General features: G+C 34.5%; 2 protein-coding genes across 8 annotated transcripts; one reads left to right on the top strand and one right to left on the bottom strand.

Moving 5' to 3' along the window:
- The first annotated feature begins 859 nt into the window (after positions 1 to 859).
- Positions 860 to 5231, top strand: LOC117234651 (ribosome biogenesis protein BMS1 homolog). Of its 2 annotated transcripts, XM_033496064.1 has the most exons (3): positions 1369 to 1506; positions 1592 to 2081; positions 2161 to 5231. In XM_033496064.1, exons 2-3 carry the CDS (start codon positions 1621 to 1623, stop codon positions 5081 to 5083), a joined length of 3384 nt encoding a protein of 1127 aa, XP_033351955.1. In that variant the 5' UTR covers positions 1369 to 1506; positions 1592 to 1620; the 3' UTR covers positions 5084 to 5231. The 2 variants fall into 2 exon arrangements, with proteins under 2 accessions (XP_033351954.1, XP_033351955.1); XM_033496063.1 differs by having other exon boundaries at positions 860 to 2081.
- Positions 5232 to 5233: 2 nt separating this feature from the next.
- LOC117234650 (filamin-C) lies at positions 5234 to 25448 on the bottom strand. Of its 6 annotated transcripts, none has more exons than XM_033496056.1 (40): positions 25204 to 25442; positions 23309 to 23686; positions 22178 to 22302; positions 21905 to 22035; positions 21609 to 21819; positions 21417 to 21534; positions 21116 to 21303; positions 20854 to 21009; positions 20624 to 20765; positions 20346 to 20551; positions 18761 to 20270; positions 18551 to 18686; positions 18403 to 18482; positions 18149 to 18316; positions 13748 to 13894; positions 13432 to 13659; positions 13044 to 13358; positions 12752 to 12970; positions 12343 to 12663; positions 10878 to 11099; positions 10599 to 10786; positions 10294 to 10498; positions 10088 to 10225; positions 9837 to 10010; positions 9453 to 9760; positions 9156 to 9384; positions 8948 to 9076; positions 8653 to 8868; positions 8396 to 8572; positions 8073 to 8312; positions 7851 to 7994; positions 7596 to 7754; positions 7349 to 7497; positions 7042 to 7228; positions 6696 to 6958; positions 6452 to 6623; positions 6149 to 6367; positions 5881 to 6077; positions 5476 to 5778; positions 5234 to 5406 (listed from the first exon to the last, which is right to left on the bottom strand). In XM_033496056.1, the coding sequence occupies exons 2-40, from the start codon at positions 23676 to 23678 to the stop codon at positions 5338 to 5340; spliced, it is 8859 nt and encodes a 2952-aa protein (XP_033351947.1). In that variant the 5' UTR covers positions 23679 to 23686; positions 25204 to 25442; the 3' UTR covers positions 5234 to 5337. The 6 variants fall into 6 exon arrangements, with proteins under 6 accessions (XP_033351947.1, XP_033351948.1, XP_033351949.1 ...); XM_033496057.1 differs by having other exon boundaries at positions 23309 to 23689; XM_033496058.1 differs by having other exon boundaries at positions 18761 to 19061; positions 25204 to 25440.
- Between the last annotated feature and the right edge of the window lie 1876 nt (positions 25449 to 27324).

A 27324-nucleotide genomic window follows, 5' to 3' on the forward strand; every position in this document is an offset into this window, starting at 1 on the left:
GATTCAGTTAGTTCCCATATTCGTTGAAAACGTTGGGCTACGAACAGAAAAGGGACGTTGTATATTCTCGAGAGTGGGGGTGGCCAGAAACTCATCGCACTTAAATGAATATATACATTTAGAAAGTCGAATGGGAATGCTCACACCCTAAAATTATACTCCCATTTAAAAGTCACCCCAATCGTCGCAGCAATTCGCCGCGGTTCGGGGCGTCTCAATTGAAAACAAGTGTAAATCGTCGCGGATCCGCGCTCATATATTAAACAATTTTTTTAGCCGTGATTTTCAAAGGTGACAGCTGTCACGTGCCGATTCGGCGGACTGGAACAACCGCAGAACCACGTTCCTTCCTTTCCAATATGTCACTGCATGTCTATCTTCGAAATTTCATTTTATTCGTTTCTACTTTCATAGAATAGAACGACATTGCGTTCAGTTAACCAGCTCCTTGCCACCATGCTATGGAACGATCGATCATGCGTCCAAATTTTACAGCATCACCGGCTATTGTACGAATTAAGATACCTTTGATCGATGACTTTTCAATCGAAGTCTGCTATCGCTTGATCCCAGGGGAAAATGTAGCGGCCGTGTTAACGATACATATTGTCCTAACGCGTTAACTCCCTCCCCGTTTTTGTTTCAAACGACTCTTTACGTTCTCTATCAACGTAGTGTTTTCCGAACATTGTACGAGATACAAACAAAATTTAATGTTACCTCTGATATTACGTATATAAGAATAAGTAGTCGGTATACATAGTTAGAATAACTAGAATCATCTAGCGGCGAAAATATGAAATATTAACCGAAGAATGCAAGAATAAATATTTTTTATTCGTGATAAATTTCTTTGATCGTTATATCGAATTCTTTATTAATTTCTAACTTGGAAATGTATTTTCTCATACTGTCTCGTATAATTCCATTTCCCATAAATTATAGTTTTCATAACATAACCTTCTTCTTGCAACGATCGCTCAAACGACAAACGTCTGCCCTCGCAGACAACACGTGATAAACATTTATAAGTTGTGGCGTTTCTTGTATTCTAAATATTGTATTGCAAATTATAATACCTGCTTATCGTTGAAATATCGAAATTATTTCAAATATTATACCGTCTCTATATGCAGAAATATGTGTATAAGATGTATCGTGGATATAATATAACCTTAATGTTATAATACCAATTAGCGAATAGTAAGTTTTATAAAGAAATTGAAAATGTCAAGTGAAACGGGGAACGATGTCACTCATAAAACTCATAGAGAGCGTAATGCCGGTCGTAAAGCGGAAAAAAAGAAACGAAAGAAAAGCCATGTTCAAGAACTTACGGATAAACAGAAAAATCCAAAGGCATTTACATTTAATTCTGCGATTAAGGCAGAGAGACAATTTAGACGGAAACAGGATATAGAAACAAAGAAACAACACATACCACTGGTTGATAGAACTCCTCTTGAACCTCCTCCGGTTTTAGTTGCTATTGTTGGCCCTCCGAAGGTTGGCAAATCTTTAGTTGTTCAATGTCTCATTAAGAGTTACGTGAAACAACCATTAACTAATATAGTTGGCCCTGTTACTGTAGTTTCTGGAAAGAAAAGAAGAATTACCTTTATGGAATGTAACAATGATCTAAATAGTATGATAGACATTGCTAAAGTAGCAGACCTAGTGTTGCTCTTGGTAGACGCGTCCTTTGGCTTTGAGATGGAAATATTTGAATTTCTAAACATCTGTCAAGTTCATGGTATGCCTAGAATTATGGGTGTTTTAACTCACTTAGATTTAGTAAAAAATGCAAAACAGTTAAAGAAAATCAAAAAGACGTTGAAACAAAGATTTTGGACGGAAGTCTATGCCGGAGCAAAATTATTTTATCTATCTGGATTAATTCATGGAGAATATTTACGTACAGAAATAAAAAATTTAGCAAGATTTATTTCTGTCATGAAATTTAGGCCATTGACTTGGCGTACCACGCATCCTTATATTTTAGCTGACAGAGTGGAAGATTTAACATCTCCGGAACTAATTAGACAAAATCCAAAAGTTGATAGGACAATAAGTTTATATGGGTATGTAAAGGATTACATATATATGTAAATATTATGTTTCTTTTAATTTTTAATATTAATTTTTTGTTAATATTGACAGGTATGTGAGAGGAATTCCATTAAATAAAGAAACATCCGTACATATTCCGGGTTGTGGCGATCTAAAGATCAAAGATGTTAGTTTTTTGCCAGATCCGTGTCCTTTGCCTGAAGAGTTAAAGAAACGTGCATTAGTAGAAAAGGAACGATTAATTTATGCACCTTTTTCCGGTGTTGGTGGTATAGTATATGACAAGGATGCTGTTTATGTTGAATTGGGTGGTAGCCATTCTCATCAAGAAGAAGAAGAAACAGGCTTGGTTGGAGCTTTAATGGACACACAGGAAACATTAGACCAAAAGTTACAATACAGCGAGCTACAGTTATTTAGCGATGCTGCTCCAATAAAGTCACAGGATGTAAGCGAAGATTTAGACAGTTATAAGGGAGAAACTATAATTAATAATGGCAGGATCAGAAGAAAGGTTCTCTTTTCTGATTCTCAATCACTGGAGAATTTCTCCGATGTATCTGATGATAGCGATCAGGAAGATATCGCAGACGATCAGTTAAACAGCGATCAAGAGGAAGAAAGTGAGAATGAGGAAGTAGATGAAGCGGAAGCGAAGGCTGAATGTTTGCAGACAGACAATGACGGTGAGAAAGAAACGTATAAAAAGAAAGGCCTTAAGAGAAAAAGTAAAAGCTATAAACCAGAGAATGTTAAAAAGAGGAAAAGTTCGTCAGATAATTCAAATCTGGAAGACAACGACGTATCTATTACGAAGCAAAACTCTCTGAATTTGACAAAAGGTAGAATTTCAAATGTATCGAATGACACGGATGTTTATCGTTCTCTGTGCAAGGAATCGGATATCTTCGTAAAAAATAAGATTAAGGAAGCGCTCGACCAATTAAATTTAGATTCAAGTAAAACAAGCGAGAGGATAAATAGCGAGAGCGAAAGTTTTGACGAATTAAGCGACGGAGATTCACGAGATGGTTTAGAAATGGATGACTCGGAAGAGGGAACTGATTTTCGTGAAACTTCCGAGGAAGAAGAAGAAGAAGAAAATATCGAAGCTAATAATATGAAGAAGAAGAAGAGGGAGGAAGAAGTTGATGAGATCGAGGACGACGAAGAAGTTGAAGATGAATTAAAATGGAAATCAAACTTAGTCGAACAAGCCAGACAAGCATTCGAAAAACGTCAGCGAAGTAACAAAAATCTCATGAAAGTCGTTTACGGAGTGTTCGATAGGAACCGCGCGAAAGAGGATGAGAATGTGGAGAAAATGGAGGTCGAAAATGACGAAATAGGTGGTATCTTCCGTGTCGTTCAAGAGCAGCAGAAACAAAAAGTACAAGAAAAAGAGTTGCAAAATCAAGAGGAATGTATATTTTTTCCGGAAACTCAACGGAATTGGTTGGACGAAGAAAATAAAATACTTGTAGTAAATCGTTTCGTAACCGGAAAATGGAAAGAATCGGAAGATGCAGAAGAACTCTTAAAGTTAGATGATGTAAATGACGAAGAATTGTACGGTGATTTCGAAGATATGGAAACTGGGGAAAAGCATGAAGCAGAAAGTAGAAAAGAATCCATAAAGGATGAAATGGAGGAAAGGGAAAAGCTCTTGGAAAAGAAGAAAAAATTGAAGGAACAATTTGATTTAGAGTATGATAACGGCGAATCTAAAACATATTACGACGAATTGAAACTTGAAGTTGAAAAACAAGCGAATTTAAATAAGTCGGAATTTGAGGGATTAGACGATAACATAAGGGTACAATTGGAAGGTTATCGCCCAGGTATGTACGTGCGTGTCGAAATTGAAACTGTGCCATGTGAACTGGTTACTAATTTGGATCCTACATATCCATTAATTATTGGAGGGTTGTTACATGGGGAAGAGAATATAGGATATGTACAAACAAGAATAAAAAAGCATCGATGGTATTCGAAGATCCTAAAGAGCAAAGATCCATTAATACTTTCTATAGGTTGGCGTCGATTCCAGACGTTACCAGTTTTCTCAAAATTAGAAGACAACTTGAAAAATAGAATGTTAAAATATACTCCAGAACATATTGCCTGTATGGCACATTTTTGGGGTCCTGTTACACCACAAAGTACAGGAATCCTGGCAGTTCAGGATGTTGCCACTAGGGTACCAGGTTTTAGAATAGCGGCAACAGGTTCTATCGTAGAGATGGATAAAAGCACACAGATCATGAAAAAATTGAAACTTACTGGTGTTCCGATGAAGATTTATAAAAAAACAGCTTTTATAAAAGATATGTTTAACTCGGCACTCGAAGTTGCTAAATTTGAGGGTGCTAGAATAAAAACCGTATCCGGTATACGCGGTCAAATAAAGAAAGCTGTATCAAAGCCAGAGGGATGTTTCCGTGCGACATTCGAAGACAAAATACTTTTGAGTGATATTGTTTTCTGTCGAACTTGGTATAAGATTGACGTTCCAAAATTTTATAATCCTGTTACATCGCTCCTGTTACCTGTCGAAGAAAAGAATCGATGGCAAGGAATGAAAACAACTGGACAATTAAAAAGAGAAAGGAACATTCGCGCACCTGCTAACAAGGATTCTATGTATACACCTATCGAGAGAATGGTAAAAGTGTTCAAACCTTTGTCTATTCCCCGAAGTTTACAGAAAGAGCTCCCGTACCGAGACAAACCAAAATTAATGCCAAAATCGAAACACGAGCCAAACTTCAAGAAAGGCAGAGTAGCAGTAATACGTGAACCAAATGAAGCTAACGTTGCGAAGCTGATGAGAATGATTAAGACCAACTACGCTTATAAACAAAAACAACTTAAAGAAGCTACTAAACGAAGAATCGAGGGACATCAAGCTAAAATTGCTGCCGCTGAAGCACGAAAACTTAAACGGCAGAAAGAATTGAAGAAACAAGTCTTTAGAGAACTTGGTAAATTAGAAAAGAAAAAGAGGCCATAGTGTATATTTGTTTATAAAATATATTGCATTCTAATAGATAGGCTGGCAGTTATCTTTTACCACTTTTTTACTTTTGTTCCGTGCACGTTTTGATCGTCCGTGTTCTTATGTAAACAATAAACTGTATATAATAAAGCAGTTGTCAAAATATTTGTTTTACTGCATATATTTTAGATAAGTTACAGAATTGTTATATATTATGAAAATATATTATTAGTCCATATAAAATAATAACAACTTTATACGCAATGTATTTATAATATAGCTTGTGATCCACGCCATGAGGCAATAGTATGATGTCCTGTTGAATAATTATCTCCACTCTAAAACCAATGGGAAAAGGATAGTTTGGATATATTTTTTGTTTTGAATATTTTCATCATTCTGATTACCTGCGTCAACATTAGCAATTCGTCTTGAGTGTCGACGATTTTAACGGGAAATGGAGATCCAGGTACAAGGACGCCTGCCCAACGAACTTCGACTCTATAATCACCTGGTTCCGTTGGATCGTATCGACATAAGATTATCCGATCCTTCTGAGTCTCTCTCTGCATTTCTACTCTAAACGCTCCTTTAGGACCACGAACCCTCACCGTTAGTTGACCAGCGCCGGCTCCACGAGTGTCGCAAATAAAACGTGACTGAAATGTTGCTAATACTCCGTGTTCTATACCTGGCCCGTAAACTCGAACCTATTATTAAAAACATTTTTCGCCACTCATCTTTCTCGTTCATGGGCATCATTTCAAATTGAAATAAGAATATTCCGTATCAAAATGTAGATCCTACGATACCTTTGAAGCATCTGGAGCACCGGAAACGCGTAACGTAAAAGGTGAGCCAGGGACATGTTCTCCGGCGTATTTAATGGTTAATGCATGACGTCCAGCTTCTTGAGGTTTTACGTTCAATGTAAACGTTGCATCACCGTGATCGTATAATTCGCAATAAGCAACTTTATGAGGACCAACGCAATGAGCCGTTAATTCGCCTAAATATAAAAGGATATTTAGATTTAACCCACACAATTAAATAATAAAAATAATGAAGTATAATACATACCAGGCCCAGCACGTCTTGTATCAATAAAACTTCTTATTTCCTGACCGACTATACCATGTTTCAATCCATCTCCGGAACAAATAACTCGCGACGCGTCAGCGGCACTCGTTACATTTATTTGCAAAGGGCATCCTTTCAGCTGTCTTCCATTCCAAGACACAGTCATTAAAAGAGGATCAGGCGTTAATGGTATGTAACTTGCTCGATAAACGCTGTCACCTATACGTAAAAACATAATTTAAACAACAAATTATGACGTAATACAAAAAAATTATAGTTATAAAAAATAAAAGATATAATTACCTAAATGTTGTAACATTACATTAAGTTCGCTAGTTGGTGAAAATAACTGAACTTTTGGCGTGCCTGTGCCAGCTTGAGAACCATCTATTGTGAAACTAACTTCTTCTCCGCACTTTGCTGATGTTAAACCTCTTCCCCTTAGCAAAACTCGACTTGTGTCTTGTATAGGCGGCTAAAAATAAGAGATTAATACTAATTTGCTACAGTTATAATAGTATAAACATAATCCTGAACAGTTAAATACCTCTATGTCTTGAACAATTGCTAATTTTGGAGCCCCTGGGAATGGTATTCCGTTAAATAATATTTCTAAACGATGTTCCCCACCATTTAATTCTGGCGGAATGAGTTTCAGTCTATTATTTGAAGTCATTTCAAAAGACAACATATGCTCTCCTATTTTTCCAGTAAGTTCACCAGGTCCAGCTTCAGCAGTGTCGAAACTAATTTTATTTGATGGATGTAATTTTAATCGCCCAACATCATCGCATACAGCCGGCCAGCCACCTTAGAAAAATAAAGAAAATATTTATAAAAGTTAATATATTATTTTTATAATAGCAACAATAATAAAGATTATTGTTATTTACCAATTACTCGTAGATTCCGTGTATCTATGATTTTTGGATGCCAGGGAGATCCTGGAAGTTGTTGACCAGCAGAAACAACTCGAATGTCAAATACCCCAACTTCAGTTGGGACATAGGACACATTCCAGGTACCCGGATTAGCTCCGGCTTCAATTATCGCTTTCGAAACGCTATCCGGGCCATCTACCTAAAGAAGGATAGTAATAGATCGTAATAAAGCACGGTAAAAAAGGAATAAAACTGTAAAATATAATAATATCCATGTAGAATGTGAGTCAAATGAAATATTACACTTCTTGCTAAGTACCTGAACTGCTGGAGGGCTTCTGGTGCCAGTAACAATAAAATGTGCTGTTTTGTCGGCATGACCGCTTAATAAACCTTCTCCTTTTGCACGAGCTTGTCCAGCTGCATCAACTGTACATATTAATGGGCTGTCTGGTATAGGACACCCACCTGAAAAAAAAATATAATTTTCTTTATCTCTCTAAAGTACTTTTCACATTAGTTAAACATTTTAGTGTATACTTAAAGTGTATGTATATTAATCTTACCATATGTGATATTAATCATGTATGTACCAGGTACGCTAGGAGAAAATTCAACCATCTCTGCACCATCGTTGAGCGGAGTAACTTGTAACGGAAGTTCTTGACCCAGTGGACTTGTCGCTACTACATCCAAATCCGCCATTCCAGCATCTGTTTTTATTACTATAACAATTTACGATTACAATTATAATAAAAATGTTATTTTATTTTGCGAAACAAAAAATATATATGCATGTATTTATAATTTTATTATTATACTTTTGAAGGCGATGTGGTCATGTACAGATACTATCATTGGTCCTAGTTCTTGCAGTTTCACCTTGGAAATATCGAAAGCTTGGCAGAAAAAAGGTGAACCTAAAACTGGCTTTGTGCCTTGTAAGACATCAATCTTATACGTCCCTAATAAAATGAGAATATTTCAACTATTAGGTATAATAATATTACTAGTATTATTACTTGCATTTTTAAATTACATACCGACAGTATTTGTAGTAAACTCGGCGAGTAAATTTCCATCTCGATGCTGATAACATCGAACTGGAACTGCATTACCTTGTGGTCCACTAATTACTACATCAAATTCTTTCCCAGGACTTCCTAAAGTTTCGATAGTAAATGAGGTCACTTTGCCAACGCATGATTGGTATAATCCTAATCCTGTCGCAGTTACTTCTCTTCCTCCAGTAGGACCACGAACTGTCACATCCAATGGGCTTCCTAACAAAAAATCACACAGTGAATAATGTAACTGAACTAAAATATCAACAGATAACTATAAAAATAGACAATAAATACTGTACCCAATATATGAACTTCGTTATATTTTATGTGGATTTTATGAGGAGCTGCTCGCGTAGGATGAAACATTATATCGTATTGGCCATTTTCTCCTTCTCTAACTACGCTATCGACATCAGCTCCAGCGGCGCGTACATTTACGGTCAACTTTCCGGGTCCGGCTTCTTTTGGTGCAACAACTACAAAATTTTAAAGAATTATTTAGAATAGAAATATTTTATATCTATTTTAATATAAAATTATATTTTACACGTTATACCTAGTATGGTTCCTGGTCGATGACAAACTACATCTGACACTTCCTTAATTGTTACTTTTCCAGGATCGAAAGCTTGAAGTGTCTGAGAACTAATTATCTTGTGACCATCACTGAATATTACGCTGTAGGTACCGACCTGTCGCGTACGAATTTCTACTCGATATAAATTGGATGATAATTTCGTCAGTGTGCACGGAATAATTATACCATCGGGGCCTATATCAGACGCGCAGTTGAATTATAATGTTACAGGATGCATCATATAACAATATTAATATATGAAACATAAGTTTACCTGTAACCTCTGCAGATACAGGCCCCTCTAATCCTGGCATTTCTAAGTCCATATATGCTGTATTCCCAACACGAATCATAGATGGTCCATCTAACATTGTACTAATCACTGGACATTTGAACGGACTCCCTATTGGACGACATATAAAATTACTAATCTTTTAATGAATATTAATTAAAATCTGATGAAAAGAAAAAGATTTATTAACCTGGTACATTATCATCATTGAAACTAATATTGACATAATGAGTACTAGTAGTTTGTGGAACGAATGTTACATCGTATAATCCACGAGCACAAGCAACTACTTCGGCCTTAACTGTGTTATTGTCCGTGCTCACTACTAATTCCAATGTCCCCTCACCAGCTTCTGCTGCATCAACAGTAAATGTCGTTGCTTGACCTAATAATGCTTCAGAAAGACCTGATACGTGTACCTGCATGAATTTTTAGTGAGATAACTCGTCCAAGTAAACGATATTTTGTGACACTTTAAATAGATTACCTTTGTAACATCATAAACATTGCAAGCAAATGGAGAGCCTTTCACATGTTCATTGTCCACTAATATGCTGATATTATGTCTGCCCACTTCCATAGGCACAAAGCTGATATTATATTTTCCATCTATAGGTTCTATTGTAATAGGAAGTGATATGTTTGATGGTGGTGTTACAATTACGTCACAATTTGTTGAAGGAGCTTGTGGATCTATAATAAAGGAAATTAATTGCTTTACAGCTCCCATTTTTAAATTGTGACCTGTAATTATGGCTTGGCCTGCACCAACTACTTTACAGCTGAATGGTGAGCCTAAACATAAAACATTAAATTTGAGTCTGAGGCATCTAATACATAACTGTTATGTATTTGGATTCATTGTATTTACCTGGGACAGGTTCTCCATTAAAGCGAACACTAAGACTGTGTACAGCAGCTTCTTGTGGCTTGAAATTAACTCTGAACTTTGCATTTCCTTCGCTTTGCACATAATTTGGCACATTCTTACCATTTACAGCAACAATAATTTCAAGATTGCCAGCACCAGCTTGACTAGCATTGACTAAAATTAAACATGCGTGTATAAATATAATTAATGTATGAAATATATGAAATGAAATAAGGAAATATTACACTTACTGCTAAAGAAGACCGGTTTACCAACAACACCACTATTTATATCTGTTACTTTTACTTTATCAGCATTGTAAGCTTTTACTAAGAATGGACTACCTTCCACATGCAATCCATTTATTTTTACTTCAACGCTATGATCACCTATAAATTTTATGTACTTTCTTTTAGATATCCTTTACATTGCCATCGTTTCATATTCATTCACATACCAACATCTTTAGGTGTGAATCCTGCAGTATAACATCCATGGCCACTTTGCTTGACATGAATTGGTAGACTTTCTCTAGTTGGTGAGAGAACTTCTACAGTAGGAGTTCCTAATGAGGAATCTGCCTCTATTGTAAACGTTGTTAAACGATTCACAGACACTTTTTCAAGTCCTTCAGTTATTATTACTTTCGCCGTGTCGCTTACCTGACATTTCAAAGAAGTTAATTATTTTTAATAAACAACTATAATAAATAGAAATACGTAATAATATTACAAGAGCAAAAAAATAAAATAATTATTATACCTGGCAACTAAAGGGACTGCCAGGTACATCCTCTCCATTAAACCTTAAATCCACAGTATGTACAATTGGTTCCCGAGGTGTGAACGATATTGCATACGTGTGAGGACCTTGAGCTTGAGCAGATGTAGGTACGCGACCACCGTTTACCGTCACTTCCAGGTTTCCTGGACCTGCCTGACTAGTTTCAACTAAAAAGAGAAAGAAGAAAATCAACAAATAACTCTCGATATATGTAATATATAATAAATTTCAATATATTATTAACTATAGCAACAATACCTAAGAAAGTTACAGGCATTCCAATAACACCATGTTTAGAATCCTTCACTTTGATAGCAGTCACGTCATACACTTTGCAGCTAAATGGACTACCAATCACGGGAACATTCCGATGGCTTACTGAAATTCTATGTTCTCCGACTACTCTTGGCGTAAATGCTACGCTGCACGTTGTATCTTTGTTGTCAGTGACTTGAGCGGGTACAGCCTGTCCATTGGGTCCTATCAAGTCCGCCGGTTAGTTGTTTAATACAATTTAGTCAGCCAACTACTAGGGTGGATCACATGGATACCAAAAGTGAACAGTGGAGCGTTTATGCGAGTCTATCAAGTTCTTTTCTGATGTTAAGGTATTTAATTATGATAAGCATTGTCTAAAGAAAGCGATATATGTATATATATACAGACATGTTATTATGAAAGAACTAATCATTGGAGCTTTTTAAATAAAAATTCAATAAGGTATTAGTCTGCTTGTATTGTCTGGTAATTGAATTCAAATTGATAGTTAGTTTATATTAGATACTGCAAAGTTATATAAAACAAGTAACTCAAGCAAAATGTATGAAAATTTAAGAAATAGATTAAAGATCGATTTTTGCATTGTTGATATTATACTTAATAGCTAATTACTACTCAAGTAAATGATCATGTTGGCACATCGGCTAAAGCAATACGGGTTTCACATTCAGAGTCTATGATAAAGATAAAATTAAGATATATATAGCACCACGAAAATGGCTGTCACGCTTACTTTGATTTAGTAGTTAACAGTAAAATTGGGAAGTGTTAGTCACTGCTTTAACAATCGAATATTAAGGTAAAACCGACGCCTTTATAATATTCTAAAGTGGTAACTAGTGATAAAAGAACATGGAGACGACATAATGAGCTATCTCAATACAATATTTTTAGAGTATACGTTAAATAAAAAACCCACCACCAGTTATTTCATATAATCCATTACTAAAATAAAAATGAGATTAGTTGTGTTTGAGAAGTCTAGTAATGTCGTAGTCTGAAAGCTGGCCGACCTGCAACAGAGAGAGAATTGCTCTCAAGCTAGAGATTAACAAGATAGACAACACAGAGGCAGAACTTCGTGCAAGTTTCTACCATAATTAACAGACAAGATATACATTACACGAATATTACTAACAAATGTAACAAACAGTCAAAAATTTATTATGTAAGTGATAAATACAACATGGAAGGTGCTTATATATATATACTTTCGGTTGTCGGCAAACCACTGTGCAACATTTGCAAAAATCTTATAATACTGAATTGGAACAATAAAAGAATATCGTAGGGTATGATGTTGCTGTGAAAATTGTGACATTTGTGTGATAACAGTAAAGATACAACTTTGAACTGAAAGATATACATGCAGGATACACGTATTAATATACAATTACAGTAGGAAATGTCAATGTCAATGACAATAAGAGGAAGATAGACATACCTTCAACGTTAACTTCTAAATCTTCTAAGCTACCGGCAACATTACTAACGGTAAGATAACTTTGTCGTCCTAGTCCAGCACTGCTTAATGCCTGCCCACTCACAGTTACATGACTATCACCACCTACCCGAGTTACAATCGGGCAGCCTGGTACTGTTCGTTTATTGAAGGCTATATTAATTATGTGTTCGCACGCCTCGAATGGTACGAAACTAACTGAAAACCGAGCATTTCCCTGTGGGGTGACTTGAGTAGGTATGTTCTGACTGCGAGCTGATATCGTAATTTCTAAATTTCCTTCACCAGCTTGACTTGCATCAACTATCAAAGCAATAAATATTTTGTAAAGAATTGTAACAAAAAATCGAAAATTGAACAGAAGTAATTTTTAAATATCTTTTCTACATACCAGTGAAATGTGTAGGTTGACCAACACTACCCCTAGCTACTGGGCCAATTAATACTTTATCTGCATTAAATGCTTTAGCTAAAAATGGTGTGCCATTTACAGGATGACCATTATATTCAACACTAATCGAATGAACACCGACGTCTCTTGGAATAAATTCTGCAGTAAAACCACTTTTTATATCTCCAGTTACTTTCACGGGCAATTCACTATTTGGTCCTAAAAAGAATACGCTTTCCTAGCATCACATAAAATAGTACTGGGAAATTTATAATATGATATTCTTACTGACCTCTTACAGAAACTGCAAGCTCTGCACTGCCACTACCATCAACCCCCATATGAAAACTAGCAGGTTGATCTACTGGAATTAATTCCAGGTGATTTAAACTTAAAGTTACTCTACTGGTATCAGATACATTACAAATAAAAGGACATCCTTTCACTGCTTCTCCATTAAATTTTATATCAATGTAATGTGATTTAGCAATTTCTGGTGTAAAAGAAACAAGGCAACGTCCTCCCCCTACTACTTGAACATGATTGGGTACTTCTCCTTCATTGATAGAAATTTCAAGTTGTCCTTCACCAGCCGCACTAGCATCAACTATAAAATTAACAAAGGATATAGATTGGCATGTATTATATTCTTTCTTCTATAATTCGTTATCTTTAGTTACCTCTAAATTGACAGGCATGCCCAACAACAGCACTGGGTACATCGGTAACTTGTATCAAACTGCTGTTGTACACCTTAGCAACTAGTGGTCCTGCCGGTAGCTTTTGTCCAGCGATGGTTACTTCTACAAGATGACTGCCTACTTCTATTGGAGTAAATTCAACGCGAAACTCTCCTGGTCTTCCTGACTCTTCATCAATTTTTGCTGGTACATGTCTCTTAGAAGGTGCTAGAAATAATTATTATATATTTATTATACGAAGTAATTAATAAATATAATATCAAATCTGGAAATATACTTAATTTTAGATACGTACTTATAATTTGTACATCAATTTCATTACTATTAAAGCCAAGAGCAGAAAGTTCAAAAAGTGCTGGACTACCAGCAGGGACCAATCTTATGGAATCCCCAATCACTGACATTTTTGGGGCTGGCATAATGCCCACACGCCAGGGTGATCCTGTAAATTTATAATTTTATCAGATAGTAATTGTATATATAAAATTGCAAAAATATATACATATATATATACATAGTAATATAGTAACAATCTTTAATCGATTATTGTTTCAATATACACCATGAATTTGTTAGAAATAATAAAAGAATTTATATATGACACTGCATCACTTTGAGTAAAATTTTAATTTTCCGGCAATACTATGTAACTCCAATCAGGTGCTTCCTAACCTTTATAGTTAGTATAAGAAGAAGCATAACGTAAAGTGAAGAAGAAAATAGATTTCATAATTATCGCGGGAAAATCGTTAGGATTATATTTATTCGAATTTGACATGAGAATATTTGACATTTATGGTAATTGTAAGAAGATACAAGAAACCAAATTACCTTTACTACTGTTAATATTAAACTAAGATACCTGAAAAATGCTGAAAAACTTAAGGGAGAAAGGGTAGAATTGAATTACGTTATAAGGGTACTAAACTTCAAAATAGGAAATCGAAACACACAAATCGAATCTATCGGTCAATAATACGGTTCCATTATGGAATACACTTCGATCTCGGCCATAAGCACGAACAGATATTGAGTATTTTCACAATCGCTCGCGCACTAATTCGATTATGATCATTCCATCTTTACTGAACACTAATTGCGAATGATTCCGTTGGAAATCCATTTTAAATATCATTTGTAAACTACAAAGACGAAAAAGAGAAGAAAGATCGAATGATCGAGAAAGTCAGAGAACTTTATAGCTTTAATTTCTTGATGAAGAAACGTCAGCAGGTCGCGACTCAGAATCGAGACAGACTCAGAGTCAAGCGACGAGACGGGTGTAGCTGCTGCTACTACTGGGTTGCTGCTTAGGCCCAAAACCAGGGCCGTGCTTTTCTTGGTATACATTCAACAATCCTCTTTCATACTTTTTCCCTTGTATCTATTTTATTCCACATTTACTTTCATTTCGAATTTTATGATCTTTCCCCCTTCATACGATGATTTTTTACCAAGAAAAAAAGACTATTTTAACTAGAAATTAACTTTATAGTATAAATCAGAGTAGGGTTTTAAATGGACATGATACGAGTATGTTCTCCCATCCGTTTCTTGCTCGTTCGACCGGCTACAGTATATTATGTATGTACTACAGTACACGTTCATAGGATACCTGATCTGCGTATTTCGATACTTTAAGGCCGGCCGCAAATAGAAATTTCACTATTTGCATTCAATACGAAATTACTTTAAAATAACTATGGAAAAAGTGTGACTGTATAATTAGCGATTAGACAAGAGTAATGATTATCATTATTCGATACAAACGAAACAAATGTGTAATCTTCCATGTATCGCGATTCTATTTAATAATCACATTTTTGTTACTACACTAAACGAATATCACAACACAATACTTGGATGTATAAAAGAAATATAGCTTTCATGTATTGGAATTTCGTGACGGTCGAGTTCGTTCGGTTTTTCCTTGAGAGAGAGTCGGAAAACTAGAGCTTTATCTTTATTAGTAATTTGGCATTGCCATCTTTTATAACCAATCATGCGAGGAGATTCCAATTTGACATAATAAATTTGATATATCGCTTCAATAATAGGACAGTTTGGAAGTGAATTCGCCAGTGTTTGTGACATTTTATGTTAAGTACATCTTATACTTTTGAAGTCTGTTAATGTAAAAAGGACAAGATTAGTAATGTTTTTTTATATGTATGAAAAGTAAAAAGGGCAATTAAAAAGCGTTCGATATGTTTTACACGATTTCCTGCTTTCCTTTCGTTCCGAATTGTCTTGCGCTACATTCTTAATGCCAGGAGTTATGTCGAAGAGACTGTGGTTCATGATTCGCTGCATTCCCCGACATAACGGGTCATACGGAAGAAAACTCGTTTCAATATTTTCAAAAATATCTCTTAAATTGTTAACTACTGATTTAAATACGATTAACGAAAAAAAATCTAAAAAAACAAATCTAATTTGTAAATCTAATATCGTAATGAATGTTACATCACTTATGCAATAATAATTTGGAATTAATTATACGTAATGTAAGAATACATAATTTGGCACGAAAGCAATGATGTTATATAAACACAGTATCGTAATTTCCATCCTATAAACGCAATAAATTCTTCTGTAGCGATGTAATTAATACATAATTGAAATTTTCATGGTTAGTACATATTCTAACCGAGCGTTACGGTAATTTGCGCATCACTTGCATTTAGAAATTGTACTTATGTATATGGGTACATTGCAAGTATGTATATATATTTTTTTGATATGTAGATATATCTAGATAAATTCTTAACAACATACGTATTTCTAATTACAATCGATAGATGTGCTTTTACAACATTTTGGAAATAACTAAGAAATAAATTCAAATTAGGGAAATCGAATTAAAATAGCACGAAACAGCGAGAAGAGAAAGCAATTGAAATAAAGAAATTGAAAAATATATGTAAGACGCATTCCACATGTCGTCAAACCATAAGTTATTCTTCGTGGTGCGTTAGAATAGAAACAACCGCAATCATTTCTCTCGTGATAAATAATAACGGCGCAGGACATATTTGGCTTTACAAATGATCGCATAAGAACAGCTGTTCTTCATAGTTATTATAGACTACTATTATTAGAAATATAACTAAAAAAATACTCATTATTTAAACATATCAAGAAAGTAAAAAGATATCCAGGTCATTATCGAATACATTTTGTCTTAATAGTAGCTATATATCATGACATATCGATATATTTACATATTAATATTAAATCTCAATATTCTCTAGAAAATCTTAAGAATCATCATAATCATCATTATAGTATGTGCAGTTACACGAATTACGTTTACCTCTATGTAGGCAGAGATCGACTATCCTCGTTCGTAACCAAATACGTCTACAAGCATATAAAGACTTTAGTGACCACACCTACGGTTTCCTTCTCCCCGTGATATTCTTGTTCAATTAATGATAATATACAAGATTGAATATTACAAAAATATTATACAAACTTCATCTAGTAAATGCTACTTGAAAAGCATTAGCGTTATATATATAAAAGAATTTGTTAAATGTAATTTATCGACAAATATTATACGACGTAGACTGTAAAATAAAATCTAGGCTATCAGAATATTTAATTTTTTCTGATTTTTTTCATGTTAAACATGTTTTTTTCTAAAAACCAGAAATGACGTTTTTGAGCTATCTTAATGCTCGGAACAATTGGAAAACTGTACACCAACGAACTTCTTTACAGCATTGTAGGTCACGTGCAATGTATAATTACCGTTGCAAAATGCAATTTTTTATATCGTTAATAATATCCTTCGTAGATGTGCAGTAGCGTAGCACAAATTCTTTCAAATTTTACTTTCATAATCTGTCATAGTAAATAATGTTCTAAACTATTATAAGATTGTACCAAACAATAAGATAAATTCCCGAAATACCTAAACATTGTATAATCGTATTATATTGTACAACAAAAGTAATATATTTCTACTTAAATAGGGATATTATTCATTGTGCTTAGTTAATAAATGAAAGGAAAAAATTTAAGAAAGAAAGGAAATGATGACGTTGTATATATGTCAGTGGAACATCACGTGGATGCGTGAAATCGCAAGTCAATGACCTGATCAATGACCTGTTGACTCCGACAGTATATGTATATGTATGTGTGTATGCACAAACGTGCTCGAAAAAAGTGAAATAATATAAGACATGCAGATTATTAAATGTAATTTTCGTACAAAATTTAAATATAATATCGTACATAAATATAAGAAATTTCATAAACAGTACTGATTATACTCTTACAATGTAAGAAAACATTTTCGTTAAATATTATGCATTGCACAACTTTATTTGGTAACTCCTTTTATCGAATAGAGAGATTCAATTCTCAAGCAATACCATCTCTATTTAATTATTTTCTTTATAGAAATATAGAAAGCTATGAATCACTTTTACTATTAGAAGATTGATACATTAAGGCAGTTTGAGAAGAAAATCGTTCACTCAGGAAATAGAAATAACATTATCATTGTCTAAAAGATCTTCTTTAAATATTTTAAACTTGGAAATATCTAAAATTTTATTTTATATTATTACGCTATATTATCTTTAAAGATTTTCTACTACATTCAGTTTAATTTACTAAATTATTATATTGTAGGAATGCAACGGATTTTTATCGTATAAATATCGAATAAAAAGTGACTTACCAGGGACTACTTCGCCATTGAATGTCATTTCCACAAGGTGTACAACGGCTTCATGGGGTACAAATGATGCCAGGAATCGTTGACTACCTAATGCTCTGACAAAGCTAGTTACGTGACCACCATTCACGAGGATCTCTAGATTTCCAGATCCAGCATTAGATCCGTCAACTATAAATTTGAAAGATACAGGACAATACAGATAAATTTGCATTAATACCTTTTATTTTGTATAATATATGTTTTTAAATACATACTTTCAAATTCTACTGGCTGATTAACAATGCCATTCGGAATGTTCCCAATCTGAATACCACGTGCATTGTATGCTTGCGATCTGATATAATAAAGGATTTAATTCTTTATGTGATTATATCTTTATTAATAATTTCAGTAAATACAAACCTGAACGGTGAGCCCTGAATATGTTGGCCATTTACTAAAATTTGAATGATATGTTCTCCAACTTCTTCGGCGGTTATTGTATACGTTAAACCTCGGAGAGTTGATTTCTGTACTGGAATTATTTTACCATTTGGGCCTAAAATCGGATAAATTATATTGAAAAATATATGATGTGCTGTACTAGTAATATAATATAATAAAAAATCTTACCAGAAACACTAACGGTAACTTTATCCGGATCTATACTTTGATCTATGATAAAAGTAGCCGGTCTATGGATCGGCAATGTTTCAAGCGCACTTCCACTTGCAAGTTCGTAATCCCTAGCTTGCGTTGATGAACTAGTAGAGATTCCACTATTAATATACCGTTCGGTAATTCCATCTGTGGTATCCGCACTTTTGTAATAATTATTATTTTTGTTTTTAAGAATTCCATGCGTTTGTGTGCGAGTATTATGACTTTCATTGTTATATTTTTGAGATATGTTGTACTCCGAAGTTGAAAGTTTCTGAGTGGACATAAAATTTGAGGAACTATTGTGAGTATGCAAAATATTCTTTGAATTATAACCTTGAGTATTCTTGTAATTGTTATTGAAATAATTTGGGTTATTCGTATTTTCAGCTGTAGCAGAATTGTTGGTTAGATTAGCAAGAGATTCTAAACTGCCGTAAGATAACAAAGATTTTGTTTTCTCTATAGCATCCCACGAATCTCTTCTAGATGTTCCGCCTACCATTGACGATACTCTAACGTTGCTACTTGTATCAACTGTTCCATTATCTATAGAATCTTTCCTATTATAACCGTTGTCTCTGTCGTTATTTCTTGGACTGAAACTTCTATTGATAGGACTTTGAGTCGCGCTACGATATGTCATTGGACTTCGGTTCGGTGACCGAGATCGCTTTAATGATCCTGAGCTATAAATTTCTCGAGATTCTTTAATAACTGGCGAATATCTTGGATCATGTACAGTCGGACTTGGATTTGGAGAGCGTGATCTACTTATTGTATTGGACGTATAAACGTCTTTCGATTCTTTCATAAAGCTAGGACTTTGTACAGTCGGAGATCTTGAATGATTGTATGTAGTGGTAGAATAAATTTCTTTCGTATCTTTAACCATAGATGGACTATGAAGATTTCGTGAAACAGGACTATGATTTGGAGATCGAGTATGATTAAAAGAAGTTGATGTATGGTATGTCGAGCTAGAATTTTCCAACGAATAATTATTCGATGTCTTATAAGTGGAGGTAGTTTGCTGTACGGGAGAGTATTCGCGTACTCGTTGAGTTGGGCTGGGTAATTTGTACGTAGGCGAAGAATAAGTTTTCTGCTGTACAGGACTCGATCGATCAGTTCCAACCGAAACGTTCAAACCATTCATTCGTCTTTCCAACGAAGATAATTTAGATCTTTCGAGACTAGATTCTTTTGACCTTTTCGATCCTTTTTGAGTTCCCACTCGAATAGAAAATGGAGAACCTCGAACATCGGAACCATTGAAGTATACATAAACTCTGTACTTTCCAGATTCTGATGGGACGAATGAAACTTGGTATTGCATATGTCCAAGATTTTCCACTCTGAAAGGAACGGACTGTTTATCATGGACTAAATCTATTATGACATCGCCAAGACCTCCGGTTCCTGTTGCATCAACGGTAAATGAAAATGGTTGTCTTGGCAAAGCACCTTCCGTATCCAGTAGCTACAAATATTTACTGAATATCATCGATATTCAATAAAATAAATATGAAAATATACAATATAAAAACTGACGTACCTTTACTCCATTAGGATCAAATACAAAGCATGTAAATGGTCCACCTTGTATGTGATTTCCTTTATGAGTTATCGCGATACTCCATTCTCCTGTCTCATCAGGTTGGAATGTCGCAGTATGAACTCCATCATTCTCTTTGACAGGACACGACAGAGATCTTCCAGTGGGGGACCACGCAGTCACATCAATGCCATCATGACTAGTTCCTAAAATTTATTTGTTTTATAAATATAAGTAATTTGATATAATTTCTCATTTATTTCACATAAAATATTTACCGTAACTGTTGACTAGAACTTCGACGATAGATCCTATCGCGCACGGATCCATACCAGGCGATTTAATTTTGGTTAAAGGAGGTAAAACTCTAAAGTAATAGGGACATCCATCTACTAATTCTCCATCGTTATATACCATTAACTGTGACGCAAACAGTAATGAACTTCGGGTATTAATTGCTCATATAATATGCGCAACATGTAATGTATTTAGAATTATCGAATCAAACCTTATGCATTCCGACTTCAGTAGGTATGAAGGTTCCTTTCCCATGAATTCCGTTCCACGTGAGTCTACATTCTATCCGTCCGCTCGGATTTATCACTTCACCACGTACTTCTCTTGTATTTACTTCTTTGGTAAGAATCTCTAATTTGAAATGCGCCTAAAAGCAATGATTATAATCACTGTTACATTTTGTTAATACATATAACAATATACTTGGAAGAATGAAAGCAAATAAGTTCTTAGGTAATAATTAACGAACTAACCGGCTGTTGCACTCTAGCGGAAGTGCTATCAATGTGAACAACAATTTGTTTGCTCGCTTGAGGGCGAGGCTTTACCCATTGAAAGTTTGCCGCATACGCCATAACGCCTAAATGTTCTACGTTTTGATCTGCCATATCTTTTGCCTTGAGAATAGGCTCCACGCCCAGTTTTTTGCCTCCGTCAATACCTTTTGAAGAATATATAAAGTAAACATAGTACTTTGCACAATAAAGTGAAAAAGGAAAAACAAAGAGAGTGAAAATACTCTCTTACATGTAACTACACATAAATGCTATTTACCCATCTGTATATTATGTTCCCATGCAGAAGGATCGGTATCGATTTTATCGTAAACAGGAGCTGGTCCACCCAAGTTTCTGACAATGCTACATAAAGTTCTCCCGTCGTTCCAATCGGTCTGTAAGAAATAATTCGAAAATAGAAAAATGTTCGTAGTATGATCTCATACCAGTGTAAGAAGTACTCACTCACCGTAAAATTTTGTACTGGATGAGATAATTGTGAGTTAACCCATCGTAATGTTGCATGAAAACCTGGCGAACCTTCCTTCATGAAGTATGATAAATAGGTCATTCCCGATAATTCGTCCAAATATGGAGATGCAAGATACTCTGGTTCCAACACCATAGGTATATCGAATTCACGTTTTGAAATCTCCATAGCTTTTCGACAGTTATACACGCTATAAGTATAAAATTTCTTATGGAATTTCTAACTTGTAATTTGTAAAGTAATTATAGAAAAGTTAAGATTCTGCAATTGTATACCTATCGTTAGGATCGAGCCGACGCCAGTGGGGAAATAGACCTGGTTGACAATAATCAAGCAACGCACTCAGGTATACGCCTGAATTCCAATCTGTAGTGAAGTTATTGACTCTACATTCTGGCAAGACCGTCTGTAAAATGTGTATGTATTCATAAAAAAAACAGCCTTTAGCTCGTAAGACTTAATCAGCTCCTATGTATCAGCGTGTAACTCAAAATATATAAGAGTAAATCTACTCAAAGTTACTGGTGTAATTACATATATGTACTGACCTTGAGCCATGCAAGCATAAGTTTCCTTGGTGGGAACTTGGACTTGCCTATTTGGTACCTTACAATGAGCGACCATATTAGACCAAGGATCAGTTTCAAATTTCCATTGACGATATCTACGTTACCTACAAAGAACAAGTGTAAGATTAAAATTATTTAAGTTATTTAAATTTCTGTCAATAAAAAGAAACTATACAGATAAAGCTGATCATTACCGTAACTGAGGTTTAATGTTAGTAACTCTGCCATCATTAAGTGTAAGTAAGTATTGTTAAAAAAATTATAAAAGTTTCTTCACGTGTTAAAGACCCTTAATAAGGCACTTACGCGCTAGAAATTATATTAGCTGCTGGATACACACATGAAGTGTAATTGTAATGGTGCTAGACCATGATCTCGTAGGCGCCAATAGAACACCAGAAAGGCAATGACCTCGAAGTTTGATTTACAAGCAACGTCGTCACAATTGTATTTTTCATTTCGAAAGATAAGTTTAATTGTGCATAAATGTTATCGTTATAGCACTGTTAAAACATTAATTTCGAAAAATATTATTAAAAAATGTGATGTATGGATTTACTTGTATATATAAGTTTATACAAAATACATTTGTGACGATGATCCACATTTAACTATTACGCTTATCGTGATGTGACTCATAGCATAGCGCATACAAGCCATGTGTTTGTGCATTTTGCCACTGACCACCGAGAGCTTCTCTTTACATATATATATATATATATATATATATATATATATATATATATATATATATATATATGATTCCGAACATTTTAATTGCTTGATGTTTTATCGAAGAAAATAATCTGTAGTTTATATGGCACATTCGATTAGTAGATAAAGTTTCTCTGTTCCTTACAACCAGTTAGCAAGAAAGAAATTACATAATTAATTGATCAAAAGCACATAATTATGTAAATCGAACGAATCAAGGAATCATGTATGTAATTATACACAAATCATCTAGGAGAAGTACTAGAATGGAAAAACGATTATTAGATAATGTGACGCGTTCCTTGCTACAGTAATCGTATACATATATGTACTTGGTATAACATTTGTATCGTATTCTATAAGTGAGAAATTAGCGTAACAGAGAATTTATCTCACCGATGTTGACGAGTTTCACACCGTCAGCCTCGATAGCTTGAAGGGCTGTTGAAACATTTTCTAAATGATGATGTTGATTAGCTGGTCTAGGATTCCATCGAGGCAGACGTCGTTTAGTAAGTACCTCGACAAGAGCGCAGAGTCGTGTACCATCGCGAAAATCTTCAACGAGGTCGATCACAGGACCATTTGCAGCATCGACCGCGTGTTTTAAGTGTTCGTTCACCCAATTTCGGAAAGTGTTCGCTTGAATTTCCACCCAGAGATCTTCGTGTCCTTTGATAGGCATTCCTTTCGCTGCCGTACCCTCGGCAGACCGGGCTACGAGACCCACTAATTCTTCTGGTCGTAATTGTTCGGTCGATTCCATTTTTGTTCCTATTGTGTATTGAACAAATTATACCGTATAAATTCTTACTTACTACTAATATAATATTCTTAATTAAAAAATAATAGTTCGAGATAATTAAACACGAACTATAAATCAAGTGATTTAATATGTTCAGGGCAAGAGATAATAGCAATATCGAACTTTCTTGAGTACAACATAATAATTTATTGACTTCCCAAAATCAGTAAAAGATTCGATTGATTGCACGATACTGTTGCCCCGCGAGTTCGTTAAAATATATCTTATGGTGAAAGTAAATGTCGGTACACTGCTATGTTTCTAATCATCGATGCATCTTATGTAGTTTATATCCGTTAAAATGAAAATCCAGCGCTCCGCTACTTCATTATTTGCATTCATTAAATCTCTTACGGTTACAGGCAAGAGAAAGGAAACAAGAAAGCGTAGAAATAATATTGCAGTTCAGCCATTCTGTTCTCGTGTTCTTTATCTGCGAAAGACGTCTCATCAAAAATCAACCTATTACTAATCAAATTACTAATATGATACTTATAGTAATGTGACATCAATTGCACGTGCCAAAGGAATTGCTTCGTTACGCTACACTATGTTATGACATCACTGTTCTCTCAAAACCTTGTCCGACCGGTGAAGCTTGCGTAAGTATGTAAAAATTTTACATTGAACCAAGTAAACTTCGACCGACGATGCTATCGAACATTACGATCACGATAGAATCGAATTCTCTTGTGGTATCGTACGTTTATCGTGTAATGTTCGATTTCAAAATTCGATTTCGAGATATAACGTAAATAGCGAAAATAAATATAAAACCAGCAAGAACAAAATTACCGAGCAACAAAAATACACTTTTAATATTCGACTATGTATGATATTTTATACTAACGTTGTAAGAACGTATTGCAAGAAATTAGTTAATCACAAGAATAGAAAAAATAAGTTCTTTCACTGTTTCGTGGGAAACTTTAATAGAGCACAGATAGATATCGACGTTACAGACTTGCACCTACAGAGCTGATGTATACGAAATTTACTTGCTTTCCTTGCAGCTTCACCACATTTATCTTGCCGAATTTTTGTATTGTCAATCACTAAATTTTTGGCATATTCCACAATATTAATTAAGATTTGGCAGGCGCTAACAGACGTGGTTCTAAACGACTTAACAGGATAATTGTTTATGATCGATGGAAGTCATTCTAACGTAAGATAATAGATAATTTAGTTTCTAGAATGTGTGTACGTAAATTGTGTAGACTTTGTACGAAGAGCATTCGTCGATTGGTCAATAGTTAATGAAGTGACCAATCGGAATCTTCGTTGAAAGAGCGCGATTTGGAGTAGGTTTATTCAAAGAATACGCAAAAGGATAATTCCGAAATTATGCAAAAATTTTGATCGTTAAGAACGAAGTTCACGTCACCGAAATAAATATTATAAACGCAAATTGTTTTATTCATTCACTCGCACAACTGAAGACGTAAGAAAGTAAGAACGTTGTGGTATGCGAACTGATATTTACGTCGTTATACTGCGAAGCAACTTCCTGAACACGAAATTTCATGGAACCGTTCCGAAGGAACGCTATTCCTTGATTTACACGATTTTTCTTTGAAACAGCTTGCTCCACTCGTTGATAAAATTAGGATGGACTTTAACGTGCCGATATACTATGCGAGAAACGCCATTTTTGGTTGTCGAAGATTTCCGGATCGTACCGTTGTCGACGATTGTTCTTCGACGCGCGTGAGCTCACTGAACTAACATGAAAAACCCCTTCTTTTCTCAGCTCAACACAAGCGCTTTCCGAGACCGTTGGAACTTGGAACACACGATTGTGATGAATATAAGCATGTATCTATACATCCACGGGCCCCGCACTGCATAACTTTCTTTATAATCCAAATAATATATCTTAAACAAAATGAGAGACTACTAAACGAGAATATCTCGATCTTTCCGACAAATAAAGCAAATAAAAGATGATTTTAAATGAAATTATTCCAGCATAACAAGAATTTTTGTGAAATATATCCTACTTATTTCTGTTTGATGCATCACTGAAATTCAGTAACTAGAATCACTCAAATTATTCCGCAAGGTGGTGGCACCTGTCGGAGTCGCAATCGCAAGGTAGCATATCCACAGGTGTATGAACAAATTATGTTTTATTATACATTACGTTATACAATACGTTTTTATGCATGTATGTATATATTGTCGAACAAGAATTTTAAAGATCTTTTTTATATCTGGCTATTCTCAGTAAGCAACTCGGATGGGAGTAACTTCAATGACTGGGATTCATCGTTGTATTCGGATGTTTCTTTATCACGTATTGAAATCTCCAAACCACCCATCTACATAGAATATATCGTTTAATATATTAATTAGTTATATTTAAAAATTTCACCATGCTTTATTATTTATACGGAATCATTAAGAATGAGAAAAATTTGATATAATTATCGATATCATTTCAAAATAATAATACATATTCTTATATAATCTATATAGTTGAATTACTCATAGATATTCAACTACATTTCATGTTTCATCAAACTTTCATATACATATATATGTACGTATGTTTATACATATGTCATAACAATATACATACAGTATAAAATGTTTGTCCTTGCTTCTTATTACAATTATTCTTGTATGAATATCATGTTATCAATTTTTTAAGCTGTACAGAATGGAATATAAGATATAAGATAGAATGCCTACCTACCAATATCTTTTATAAATTAGTCACAATGTAGGTAGGGGTATTAACTAAATATACAATATATATATAAATACAAGATATATTGTACATAAACTTCTATATGTGGACCACTGACTAAGGACAGGATAGATGTGATATTAAATGGAACATTGTGTTTCAGGTTATGAAATACCGACCTGCCAGAAAATCAGAATGTTTCTTACGTCCTCTGTGATTTTTCATGGCGAACATAAGAATTATTACCGACGTACAGAATAAACGTGACGTTTGTGGCGTCAGCTTACCAACGACTTGCTGTTTTACCGATGTAATTATTAAGAACTTTTGTATCTATCGTTGTTATATTTATCGAAATTGCATCCCCTCATAGGCCAGCATCTCCCCTACAGCGAAGAACAGGGTATGAAATGGATTGTATCACTGGACCTTGCGTCTTTATTTTTTAACGTTTCACTTAATCTAACTTGGGAAAATGACAGAAAAGACAAAGGTGAGAGAGTTAAGCATAAATAATAAGACATTCGAATTCGCTTTAAAAAGACCTATTTATTGATTGAATTTAAGAAATTATACAATAATTTTTGTAATTAAAGTTAATTTTATCTAAGTTATTGCACAGCGATATTCGAGACTGATAGGATCCGTCGATGATCCGTCGATAAAAGATCAAAGAAACGATTAGTCATACACAATCCAGTTAATCATTCACATTTGAATCGTAAACTATAATGTTTATAATTTACGCGTCCAATTTTTGAAGGAAAAATTTAGTTTTATGAAAATATAATTTCAATCCAAACCACTACTATTCTGGATCGATAATATCGCATGTGATACAAAAATATTCTGTACCTCGTCGGCGGTGGGACTTCGTGTCTCACGTTCTGAATTACCGACCTAGAAAAAAAT

This window comes from Bombus vosnesenskii, unplaced genomic scaffold (assembly GCF_011952255.1).
Source record: "Bombus vosnesenskii isolate JDL3184/JDL3185 unplaced genomic scaffold, Bvos_JDL3184-5_v1.1 scf7180000013305, whole genome shotgun sequence".
Taxonomy (NCBI): Eukaryota; Metazoa; Arthropoda; class Insecta; order Hymenoptera; family Apidae; genus Bombus; species Bombus vosnesenskii.

Excerpts from the sequence above, each read along its gene's own strand:
- LOC117234651 (XM_033496063.1), top strand. The coding sequence starts at position 1,228 with ATGTCAAGTGAAACGGGGAACGATGTCACTCATAAAACTCATAGAGAG. Across the intron at positions 2,082-2,160 it reads AGGACAATAAGTTTATATGG|GTATGTGAGAGGAATTCCAT; the intron begins GTATGTAAAGGA and ends TAATATTGACAG.
- LOC117234650 (XM_033496056.1), bottom strand. The coding sequence starts at position 23,678 with ATGGAATCGACCGAACAATTACGACCAGAAGAATTAGTGGGTCTCGTA. Across the intron at positions 8,869-8,947 it reads TGTATCTGCAGAGGTTACAG|GCCCCGATGGTATAATTATT; the intron begins GTAAACTTATGT and ends CGTCTGATATAG. Across the intron at positions 7,229-7,348 it reads GAAGCCCTCCAGCAGTTCAG|GTAGATGGCCCGGATAGCGT; the intron begins GTACTTAGCAAG and ends ATCCTTCTTTAG.